General features: G+C 42.3%; 1 protein-coding gene across 6 annotated transcripts in view; it reads right to left on the bottom strand.

Moving 5' to 3' along the window:
* dgkz (diacylglycerol kinase zeta) overlaps positions 1-12,355 on the bottom strand; it is a 186,108-nt gene that overhangs the window by 26,158 nt on the left and 147,595 nt on the right. For 5 of the 6 annotated variants that reach the window (XM_062967948.1, XM_062967950.1, XM_062967947.1 and 2 more), the window contains 7 exons: positions 11,902-11,975; positions 11,690-11,801; positions 10,411-10,610; positions 9,365-9,465; positions 8,415-8,494; positions 6,925-6,969; positions 6,583-6,652 (listed from right to left, as the gene is read on the bottom strand). In XM_062967948.1, coding sequence (XP_062824018.1) covers positions 6,583-6,652; positions 6,925-6,969; positions 8,415-8,494; positions 9,365-9,465; positions 10,411-10,610; positions 11,690-11,801; positions 11,902-11,975 — 682 coding nt within the window. The remainder of the gene's footprint in view (positions 1-6,582; positions 6,653-6,924; positions 6,970-8,414; positions 8,495-9,364; positions 9,466-10,410; positions 10,611-11,689; positions 11,802-11,901; positions 11,976-12,355) is intronic. The other variant, XM_062967945.1, reaches the window with a different exon arrangement.

Raw genomic sequence — 12,355 nt, 5'->3', positions numbered from 1 at the left:
ACAGATATTCACTAAATTGGACTTAATTGAAGCGTACCATAAATTGCAGATTAAACCAGAGGACAGGTGGAAGACGGCCTTCTCCTGTGCATTCGGATTATTCAATTATCGTGTGCTCCCTTTCGGTTTGTGCGGCGGAGGCGCCGCGTTCATGCAATTAATCAACGAAGTGTTGCATCCATTGTTGTACAAGGGAGTCTTTGTTTTTTTAGATGACATATTGTTAGTATCTCGGACTAAGGAGCAACACATAGAACTAGTCAGGGAAGTCCTGCAAAAGTTGAGAGAAGCAAAACTGTATGCGAAGCTTGCCAAGTGCGAGTTCAATAAAGACCAGATAGACTTTCTGGGGTATAGGATTTCATCCCAGGGAGTGGCGATGGACCCTGCGAAGGTAGAAGACGTGAGGGGGTGGGAAGCCCCCAAAACACGGAAGCAGCTGCAATCCTTCCTAGGGTTCGCAAACTTCTATAGAACATTTATCAAGGACTTTGCGCGCCTCACTTTGCCATTAACGGATTTGTTAAAGACTAAAGGCAGGGGAGAAACAGCCAAAGTGAAGGCCCCAGGGGCCAAACTGACCTGGACAATAGAATGCCAGGAAGCTTTCGAAGCCCTTAAAAAGCGCTTTACGGAGGAGCCTGTCCTACAGCACCCTGATATGTCGAAAGCCTTTGTATTACATTGCGATGCGTCAGACCGGGCATATGGGGCAATTCTGCTACAGAAAGACGAGGGGGGAAACCTGAAGCCATGTGGCTATCTGTCAAAAAAGTTTAGCGATACAGAAAAAAACTGGCCGATTTGGGAGAGAGAAGCCTTAGCGATTCTAAAAGCACTAGAGTGCTGGAGACACTTCCTGGAAGGAAGTGGAACACCGTTTGAGGTGTGGACTGACCATAGAAATTTACAGTATCTAAGATCCCCTCGTAAACTATCAGCGAAGCAAATTAGATGGGCCCAATATTTCAGCCGTTTTGATTTCAAACTCAGATTCTTCCAGGGGAAACATAATATACTCGCTGACGCTCTCTCTCGAATGCCTCAGCACGGGGGAGGAATTCAGGAATCTGAAGGGAGTATTTTTCTTGATAAGCAATGGGGCCTGGCAGTACTAACTCGAGCACAAGCGGCCAAAGAAAACAAACGTACTGCCATTTCCACGGGGGGAGGAGAAATATGGGAGGAAGAGTTGAAGCGAGCGTATGGAATGGACAAATGGTTACAAACAAACAAAGAAAAGGGAGAATTGTGTGGGGATTTGGTGTTTGTAAATAAGAAATTGTATATTCCTGAATGTTTAAGACGAGAAATGTTAAGGAAGTACCATGATAACAAGGGTGCGGGTCATCTAGGCCCCACCAGGACTATTAAACTGTTGGCCAAACAATGCTGGTGGCCCGGAATGAGGAAAGACGCCAGGGGGTACGTCACGCAGTGTGAATTATGTGCAGAGGGAAAAACACCACCGGGGAAGCCCCAGGGGCTATTGCAGAAGGTGGTGGAGCCCATGAGGCCATGGGAATGCGTAGCCATGGATTTTGTAGGCGAACTACCCCCCAGCAGAGGCCACAGATACATTTGGACAATATTGGACCTATTCTCAAAACAGGCACACTTTGTGGCTCTGCCAAAACTTCCTTCAGCTGAAAAACTTGCTGATTTGTATGTGAAGCATGTATATCGCCTACATGGGTGTCCCGACAAGATAATTAGTGACCGGGGAGTACAATTTACTGCAAAATTTTGGGGAAAATTCTTACAGCTGTTAGGAGCAGAAAGGAACCTGAGCTCGGCCTTTCATCCCGCGACCAACGGGGGGGTCGAACGTACCCAACAGACACTGTGCCAATTCTTAAGGATGTACACCAATTATAGACAGGATGATTGGGCGGACCTTCTTCCGTTTGCTGAGATGGCTTTTAACGGGGCCGTACATTCGGCCACAGGTCGTGCCCCATTCGAAATAGTATACGGACAGGAGGTGGCACCTTTCCCCAGGCTACCCGAGTGGAAGGAAGGGGAGGGCCAGACCGACGAGGAATGGCCGGCCAAAATCAAGCAAGGGTGGCAAACCGTGGTAGAGGCATTGCGGGAAACACAAAAGAAGTACAAGCTCTTTGCGGATCGTAGGCGCCGAGAGGGGGACAAATTGGGCGAAGGAGATCTGGTTTGGCTGAGCACAAAAAACCTGAAATTGGGGTTCCCATCCAAGAAATTGGCTCCACGCTATATAGGGCCATTCAGGGTAGCAAAAAGAATAAACGAAGTGACCTATGAGCTGAGGCTACCAAAGGACCTAGGAAAGGTACACCCGGTATTCCATTGCAGCCTGTTAAAAAAGTATAAAGGAACTCTGGACAGCGGAGAACAATAGTTGTGTTTAATCTTTTCCTTCCAGGACGAAGGGGAGGAGGACGCCATGTCAGAACCCTGCTACTAGAGCCTGGATGTGGCTCTGAGTTTCAGGGTCACTGACATTGATAAGACACCTGCGTCCCAGGACTCGGAGGAGAAACGGCTGATGGACTTGGCGGGGAATTTGCGCGGGGTTTTACTGAGCGGGAAGAGACTGTTCAAATGAGGGGGAGGGTATATAAAGGAGGGTTGGCCGGAGCCTCCCATTCTTGGCTTTTCTGATGTTCATGTTTCCTACAGTAAAAGTTCCTGGTGATACCACAAAGAGCCTCGTGTGTTCATTCAGGAGCGGCTGTGGTGAGCTGAATCTTGTAGGACTACTTATATACAAGGAAAAGTATGCCTGGGTCAAATAATGCCAGGCATGTAAGAAGGTGTAGGGATACTACTGTGCTACTGTGCAGTTGGCGTTGTCCAACTTCCCACTGTTTTGGAGGATGCCAATGTGAAGTTCACCTGCTACTGCAGGTTATGGCAGATGGAGAAAAAAAACAGGGTACGAGCCATGGTAGTGCCCATCCTTTTTATGCTAGAACTTCTTTGTGATCTGTGGAAAGACTTTAAAGTCACCTGTTGCTTTGGTTTCCCCTTTGACAATGAGACACATTAAAAGTTTTGAATGAATAGCTAGCTCTATAAGGGAAATATAATAAACCTGTACCCATCAAAACAAATCCAGTTAAGGCTCTCATTTTCTTCATGGTGACGGTGGCATCATGACCTAAATGCCACTGATGTCATAAATTGGGGGTGGAGTACAGGACTACAGCTCAAATAAGTGGATCTTTTTGACTGGGGAGGGGTTGTCATCAACTTTGATTTCCACAAGGCTGAGGAGTGCTTTGGTAAGTCCGAGGTTGCTATGGTTGGGCCCGACAAAGACTGGGGAATTTTCCTTGGGAATAGGGGCAGAAATGATGGAGGGAGGGAGGGGTGTCCATGACACAAGCCAGAGCAGATTAGAGGACTGAAAGAGCCTCGTTTATCCTGTCCTGGGGAGAGATTTACAGCCGCAGAGCTGTTGATGAAGGCCAGTAATTCAACCATTTTAATGAGCCTGCAGTTGCCCTTGAATGCCACTCCAGTCTTTTCCATTGACACATTTCCCTCAATTTGGAACATGCTGCTGGGAAACTGGCAAAAAAAGAAGAAAATAATCTACAGCAGCAATATCTGTGAACCGTCTTCTCATATGTAGGCAGAGGAGACTGTCTCCTCTCAGTGAGATCCCACAACCAAACATCCACTCTCTGTCTGTGTGTGTATTGATAATTTTACATCCTTTGGATCTGAAAGCACACAGATAATGATGTGCATTTGGAAGAGTGATTTCCTCTCATTCTGGAGACTGAGGAATGAGATGAAGTTAACAGTTTAGCAGCTGACACTGATGCAATGTCAGCACTATACAGCTTCTTGAGAACTGGGCTGGGAAGAGGAAGGATGGTCTTATTTTAAAAAGCAGACACTTGGCACCACAATAGTGTCAGAGGGCAGTTTGTGAAAGGGAGAGCTGTCTGAAAAAAGTAGGCAGAACATTCTTCAGACCATACAAAAAGTGGCCATCTTGGCAGTATAAAAAAATCCCAAACCCATGTTGTGGTATTTACCTTTATTTGGCTAATCAAAACAGTTTTGGGTGAGGTGTTTTCTTTTATTAGCTGATTGTCATAACAGTTCGGAATTCTCTACTCTCAAAGTAGTGGCTTAAGGTAAAATTGCTCTCTACCACAACTACCTTCAGCCTTGGTTTGACCTTGGCCCACCTACTTTAGTTTCCTGCTCTCTTTGGGAATCCTTTTGCTTCTGCACAATTATATCATCATTATTCCATTTTAATTTTAGCTGCCATGGTTCAAATCTATGGAGTCCTTGGATTTACTGTTTAGGGAAGGACATTTCTCAGCCAGAGTTTGAATGCCTCATTAAATTACAAACCCTAGAATTCCATAGGATACACCCATAGTAGCTAAAACGAAGAATTTCATAGGATACACCCATAGTAGCTAAAATGAAATCAAAGTGCTATAACTGTATAGTGTGAAAGGGCCCCAAGACCCTCCTGGGTTTGTATTAAATTCCCCTGCAACAGGTGCACTTCCCATCCACTGATCCTCAAAGGTTGTTGGGACTTGCAGTAGCCAGAGCGGGGGGGACGGACTTGCTGTTGTCTTTGATACTCGGAGCAGCAAATAGGCCCAGTAGGCCATGCAAGCTGCTCCCCGTGTGTTTGGGAACTCATTTCAACATTGCTACAGGGGCACAAAAGCCCCTATTGTCCCAGCCTGTGGGAGAGTCTCAGAGTCTTGATCAAACCAAAACTGAGAAACTGCAGGGGAAAAATGTGCTAGTAAAAGTGAAATGTGTGGCTTGGAAGGCTTTAGGAACACAGCATCAGATCTTCAGGTGGGGGGCAGAAAGAGGAAAAATAGGGTCTGAGAAAGGCATTGAAACAAAGCCATGTTTGTAAACAAGCCTCTGCTGCCCTGCCGAGCACTTGGGGGTTCTTGCAAAAACACAGCTGGTTGAATCGCAAGCCCAGCAAGGGAAAAATCCAAAACAAAACCAGTCACTCTTCCTTCTCCTTGTCTCATTACTCTCCCAGGGCCAAAGTGGTAATTGAATTTGATGTACAAAAGGTAACACTGAACAGTGAACACAAGCGTATTCACTGATCCCAACCATATTTTCCTCGCACCTTTGCCTACAGAGCCATCTGCTGGAGAGCAACAGGATGACTAAAGCTGAGAGGGGACAATGAAATGACAAGACTCTAATGGCAAGGTATCTTCTCCGCCCCAAAAATGTATGCATCCCTTGACAGTTAAGAGTAGCTATGGTGATTATTTGAAGACTAAGTAAATACATATATATTAATAAATAAATGGTATAATGATTTCATCAGAGTTACATATTCCATTTCAATTTACAATTTTATATAAAGTGTTCAAATTGTCATCCCTAGGCAGCAAGGCACTGATCCAACCGTTGAAGAAAGAGTTGCAAATCACATTTAAAGTTTCTCTTGAAATTTCACAGCACTTCTCTACTATTAGAATTTTTAATCCTTTTGAAGATGTGTACATTTTTTAAAACAAATTCAGCAATCCCTCTCCTCCTCTTGAATTACATAAACCATTATGAGTGTGTACATTTTGGTGTACTCTATATATTACTTACAGGCTTAGTATCCTGCCTCTATCTCTAGTGCTTAGCACCAATCATAATAGATGCAAATAACAGAAAACTGTAAAGTCTTTTAAACATGCATGTAAAATAGTAAAATTGCCTTGCCATTGAATATTTGCCTTATATATGTATGTAAACAACCTTGAGTCCCCATGGGGAGAGAAGGCGGTTTAGAAATAAAGTATTATTATTATTATTATTATTATTATTATTATTATTACTACTACTACTATTATTATTATTACTACTACTACCACTATTATTATTATTACTACTACTACTACTCCTAAAGCTAATGAAACAGTCAAACAATTTCAGCTAAAATGTTGGTGGTTGGGGAGTGGAGGGCCTGAGTTTCCATCCCAAACCTCATCATGATCTAGATCCCCATCTAAGTATGTAAAATTATTTTTTCCCTCCATTTCTCCTTTAAAATGGTAATCTAAAGTAACATCACATCACAAATATCAATATTTTCAGGAAGACATGAGGGGAAGAAAGTATTTGAGAAAAGGTAGAAAATTGGGGGGGGGGGATACATTGTGATTTTTGGGTGTTTTTAACCTGACCACACTGAGTTGAAGACTGATGTGAAGCTTCCAGGGCCTGAAAAACTGGCTTCAGAGTTACATGTGGCCTGCTGACTCCACCTTTCATATCCCTGTTTTGGCTGGACTTCCAACCTAAGGTATTTCAGTGATGATCCAAGAATCTATTTTATAACCAAGTGACATTCAGTACAGTCTAGGTACAAGCAAGTATACTAGAGGTAAAGATGCAAACTACAAGAGCTGGATGAAGTCTGTCCCTCTCATCTATCAATCGAAGTTGAGGCTGGTTCTGTGTCCTCATTGGCTATCAGGGGTTGAAAGATTCTGGATGTTGATGTTCAAAAAGCAGTATTTTTAATCTATAAAAACGGGTATATATTTACACAGTTACTATACATGCACACTTATACACACTTATACTCACAGTCCAAGAAACACCACTTGGGGGATAGCTTCTGGCATGACAGTGTCTTTGGCTTGGCTCCATCCCCTTCCTGCATAAAAACGAGCAAAAAGGAATCCAATCTCTCCAGTTTTTTTTCCCATGCTGGTTCCATTTGCAAAAATCTTTTTTTGGTTTGTTCATGTACAAGTAGCTCATCAAGATTTTGACAGTAATAAACTGACACAAAGCTATAGTACATGGATAAGACTCAGAACAGATGTACTGAATGTCACCGAACAGAAATTGATGTAAGCTTATCATGCAGGACAGAGGCAGGGAAAAGAAGGATCTCAACAAGGGAAAAAGGCAGAAGATACACACCTGAGGAAATAGGCTCTGAATAGTGGAAGGGCATGGAGGGAAATCCTGTGGAAAGGCAGGAGCTGAGTTAACTGAGTTAGGAAGCAGCTATATCTCTCCCAGAGGAATGTGCTGATAGCTTCCAGTGCATCCATATTAGTTTGCACCATCCAAACCATTGAAAGCAAATAGTCCCAAGTGTAATAAAGGGATTTTTAAGACAGGAGAAGAAATAATGAAATGATGTGCATAGAAACCATGAGTCAACCGCTCCTCCCCCCAATTCTAGTGTACCCGTCTATGCCAGCTTTCCCAGTTGGAACAATTTAATCATGGTTGTTTTATGTAATTGACCTATGGCTAAAATAAACCTTGTGAAATTCAGGGCTCTTCCACACCGCACACTAGTAACATCCAGTGCTGTACGCTTTGTCCCCTCTCTGACAGTGAAGGGTGAATATTTGATAGCGGGATGGAGGAAACAACCAGCCACCACTGATTATTATTAAAAATTTAGTTAAAACAGAACTTGGAGAAATTAGGAGGTAGATTGAGGTTTCATGGAAATCTTTAGGGGGTCACAAACATTGCATTTACAGATGCTGCACTTAGCTCACCCCTGCTCTAGAAAGTAGCTTTTTCCTTGTGTTAATTTCATTGAAGCAAAGGAAGAAGCCAGCAGGATTTCACAGCTAAAAGGAATTTAGGTGTATTAATTATGCAGAACTTCAGAAAGAACTGGAGGCCGCATAATAGTATTCTAGATTATGACAGAACAGAAATCAATGCAAATAAAACAGTAGACAATGGTTCAAAATGTTAACACTTTCTACAGATTTGTAGAATGAATCTTTTTGTTATAAATATGATTATATCTGGGCCAATTCTTTGGGCATATACATTTGTAGGGATGAATTGAAATTTATTATCCCTTTTAAAATTCCTCCTGAGATTATATCCGAATATCCATATTCCCCCTTTCAATCAGTTCCAGTTAGGGTGGTTTACAAAGAACACACACTAATTTCCCCTAAACCTATAGTGCACACATTGTCTTTTTAACTCTCTGTTTTCTTTTGAATTTTCCCTTGTTAAAGAGTATTAGGTTAACAGCTATTCTGTTCTATTCATAGCTTAGAGATTCAAAAGGCTAGATAATTTTCCCAAACTTGGTAACACTGAAATGTGCTCAGCAATAACTCCCATTACCTAAAGGATGTTTGCTATACATGATGGGCATTATAGTCTAACATTGGGGTATGGGGTCAAATGGAAGGGGGACTGATCTAGACACACTCAGAATCTAAACAAAGAGCAATAACAAAACAGTAGTACTATTCACTTTGGGATGGAAGCAGACCAACTACTGCTGTTCAATCAAGCATGAACATTCCCATGAGGAGCAATACTATAGAAATAAGAGCATTTTAGCAACCTGCCAATTAAGGAGTAGTAAAATTGTGCCAAGGCTGCACCCTTTTTCCTTGCCAAAAGTTTCTGAAGTAACTTACCTCCTGAAGCCTCTCAATGTGTGTCCGGCACAGCTCCAGGTCACTGTCTCCTGGCACAACAATGATCCCCAAGGGCACAGCTGAAGAAGTGAAATCAGGAAATATCATTTAGCCTGCTAACTAAATTCACAATAACTCAGCCTCTCAAATATTCACTGAGCAGACGTTAGGAGGTAACTCATGTGTGAGCCCACATACAGAATACAGTGCATTGTACCATCAAACAATGGACATGAGAAACAGCCTGTTTGAAAGCATTCCTAGGAGAAACTCTGTACATATGGAAATCTAACACACCAGGGCCAAAGGGCTAGAGAAGAGAGCTTTTCCCATAGATGTTTTTGCTTTTCAAGTACAGGTAATTCAGATAAGGGCTCTTTCAAAGAAAGCAGTTTCACAAGAAACTATAATTTAACAATTATCAGGCAAATCTGAATAGGCAAGGTGACAGAAGGTGAAACAATATCTTTTTTCCAATCATGTAACACTGTCCTGTTATAACCAAATGTGTTTAGCTACAGTTGGCCCTCCATATGTGTGAGTTCCACATTTACAGATTCAACCAACCTCAGATCTGACAGCTCCCTTTGCTTGCTCTTCAATGTTGGAAATCAAAGAGGTTGAGTTACTCACAGAAAGCTGGGAATAAGACAATGTGGCCCTTGCCACTTTCCCATCTGCTTTATGCCTATGGTTGCTGGAGTGATCAGCAGAGGGTCTTCTACAACTGACTGACATACAATCCATGCTTTGTTGGCCATTTTATTTAGATTTTGCATATAGGTTTTGAGCACCCATGCATCTTGCTATCTGTGGGGGCCCTGGAAACAATCCTTCATGGATATGGAAGGCTGTTTGGATAGACTATCGACTCAATGTTTCAGAAAGTTTATTCAGGCTGCTTTATCCCTTAAGACCTCAACACCCTGGCTTTAAGTGCAACTACTCACAGGCTTCCTTGAGCTTCTCCTTGTCATAATGAAGTGCCTCATAGTCGTGCATGCCAATTCGGCTTACGCGGATTCTCAGCCGTTCTGGAACTGGCTGCTGACTGTTTGCACAACAGGAAGGAAAAATTGTGGAATAATTAGGTCTGGACAACTGAAAGTGAGAAAATGATAGCTAGGTGGGGAAGAGGAAACGAAGGATCTATGAGCTGACATTTAAAAAGAAGTATCCTAGAAATAAGAACTATTAACGATTTTGACCTTGCCTGTGCATAAGAACTACTTCCACAGAACAGCATTTGCAATTTTAAGATAATAGCTACAGTGAAGTTTTTGGTTTAGCATCCATTCTTAGAATGGAAGTTAGCATGCTGAAGGCAGCCCTTGAAAATGCAGAGGGGAAATTGATAGCAAGAGGACATCAATATGCCCACTTCTCCGACTCTCTCATTACTATTCTACATTTCTCGGCATCAGTCTCATTATCATTCTACATTTATGATGCACATGCCTGAACGGGAAGTGAGTTATGATTCTTAGCTTCTTTAATACTTTTTCTCTTTCATGTAACTATGACATGACGTTCCATACAGTCTGGAAGGAGGCTCCGTAACTGAGCAGAGCTGAGGATGTAGGGAAATGTTGCCATTCATGCACTACAACATCAGATGGAAACACAAAGGGAGCAAGATTTTATACTTAACAACATTTAATTTCACCATATTTATGGGGCCTTTTATAGTTAATATTATGTGCAAAGATTTTAATTTTGTTTTTATTAGATTTTGCCTTTTGATGGGTTCAGATGTATTGTAATCTAGCACACACCTCTGAAATAAAGTTGGAGAGAAATCAACTGATCTAAATTCAAGTAATCCTAGTGATCACAAAGTGCTCCTTCTATAAGGAACAGAAAGATAACAAAACAGCAGGGCAGACATTTTCCAAACCATAAAGATTTCAGCTTTTAACTTGTGAAGCAACCTTCATCCTTTGAACCACAGCCACAAAGATGTCCCATCCAACAGTCAGTATCAGATAAAACATACTCATTGAGCAGAGGCATGGAGTTGCGCCTCTTGGTCTTCTGCACCATGTTGGCCTGGTTGCGCAGGGAAATGCAAATACGGGAAGCTCCCAGCTTACAAGGCTCTCCATCCACTTGCATGGGAATGGCCTTGGATGTAGTAAGCAGTACCTCCCGGCACTGGTGCAAGCGCTCTCCATGGCCTCCCACCTGCAGCGCTGCCTGCGAAAGGAAGAAATGCATGAACTGGAAGGAACATGATGCACCTAACATCAGTTTGAATTACAGGTGTAACAGGTGAGCTGAACCTGGGTAGGAAAAGAATTGCACATCTGTCCACTAAGAAGATGCAGCCCAGAAGCTTACAGGACAGGTGCACTCTTGACTTCCATATCAAAGAAATACACTGTCCATGGTGTGTGTACTGGTAAGTGTTTGCAGGGATAAATTAAGAAATGGAATTACAGTGCTGCAGGGATGAAGAGGTTAATCTAGGAGTCATGAATGCCACTCAGACATACATGTAGCCTCCCTCACATAAGCTCCATAGGAAGCTTCCCCTGCTCCTCCAAAACAAAACTACTCCCTTAAAGGGAAAAATGACCAATGCCCTTCTCCATCACACCTGTCACTGTACTGAGGATATATATGGAGAGACATTTGCCCACGTTTCATTCCTGTTCAAAACATAGAATGAAAAATGAAGCTCCTTCATGCAAATATGAAATACTGGCTTTGGATCCCTGGTATGGATCAGGCCTTTGATATTCCTTGCTTAGTCACCCCCCCCCCCCCACTTCCTCCATTTTACTTTTAAAAAATGCCATCCAATTTTCCCATTAAAACAAACAAAAATAAAAATGAAGCCCTTTTTCAAAACAAAGCAAAAAAGTAGTTGTGGCAAGGAAGGCAAGAGATGTGTCTGCAGCTGCATGGATATGAATAGGGGATCTCAGCTTTAAATTTAAATTGTTTATTTTATTCATGAGAAGCATGTGTTCCAAACAGAGTTATATATAAGATTCACGTGCAGAAGCACAATGCACAAACCTTGTGTGATATAGCTCTACCAGGCAAGCTTATAGTTGCACAGTAGATTAGAAGGTTGCCATTATCCTTATCAATCAAATGGGCTAACCGACTGCTCAGTTATATTTGTTTATTAAATCCTCTAAAGGCCAGAAGCTCCTTTTCACCCCAAGAGCTGCCTCATTGTCAGTGAGCACAAATCACAGTCCTGACGGGCAACAGTAATGTATTGCCACCCAATCCACCAGCCATCAGTGGCTAGATTGACTTACCAGGGAGGTCATAGTGAAACCAATGACCTCAAGGCAGCCATCATCATGGCGCTGAGGCTCAAAATCATGGTGGTCTCCAGGATTTCCCCAAGGCATGGTGCCTGCACAGTACCTGCACAGATGGGGCAGGGTGAAGAGGGAGAATTGTTAGTAGGCATAAATAGCTGTGGCTCTTCGCTAATGCCCCCGTAGGATTCTGGGAAATAGCTCACCTTGGAATGTTTAGAAAAACGAGACACTGAGGCTTCAGATCTTGAATCTTAGGAGTTAAGTCTGTTCCATCACACTAATAGAAAGAGGGTGAGGCAAAAAATGTATTAGTTCCGGTAGTCTCTCTTCAAAAGAAACGTAACATAAGATAATGTTTTCTAATGTGGGGAGAGAGACAAATTCTTTTTTTTTAATTAATTTTTATTGAGAGGTTTCCCAGCAACTCCATACATTTCTTATAACAACAAAGATTCTCATTTCTCAATACCATAAAACACATGTAAGACAACAAGGGTATCTGAGGGAAAGGGGTGAGGGGGAAAAAGGTATCAATACACAAGTTGAAAAGAAAAAAAAAAGAAAAAAAAGGGGGGGGGGATTAAAAAAGAACAACAACAAAAAAAGAAAAAGAAAAAACAAACAACCACAACGCAAAAACAACCACACCAAAAAGAA

This window comes from Anolis carolinensis, chromosome 1, assembly GCF_035594765.1.
Source record: "Anolis carolinensis isolate JA03-04 chromosome 1, rAnoCar3.1.pri, whole genome shotgun sequence".
Lineage (NCBI taxonomy): Eukaryota > Metazoa > Chordata > Lepidosauria > Squamata > Dactyloidae > Anolis > Anolis carolinensis.
The sequence above is the reverse complement of the archived record's forward strand: the minus strand, read 5'-3'. Positions and strand labels throughout refer to the sequence as shown.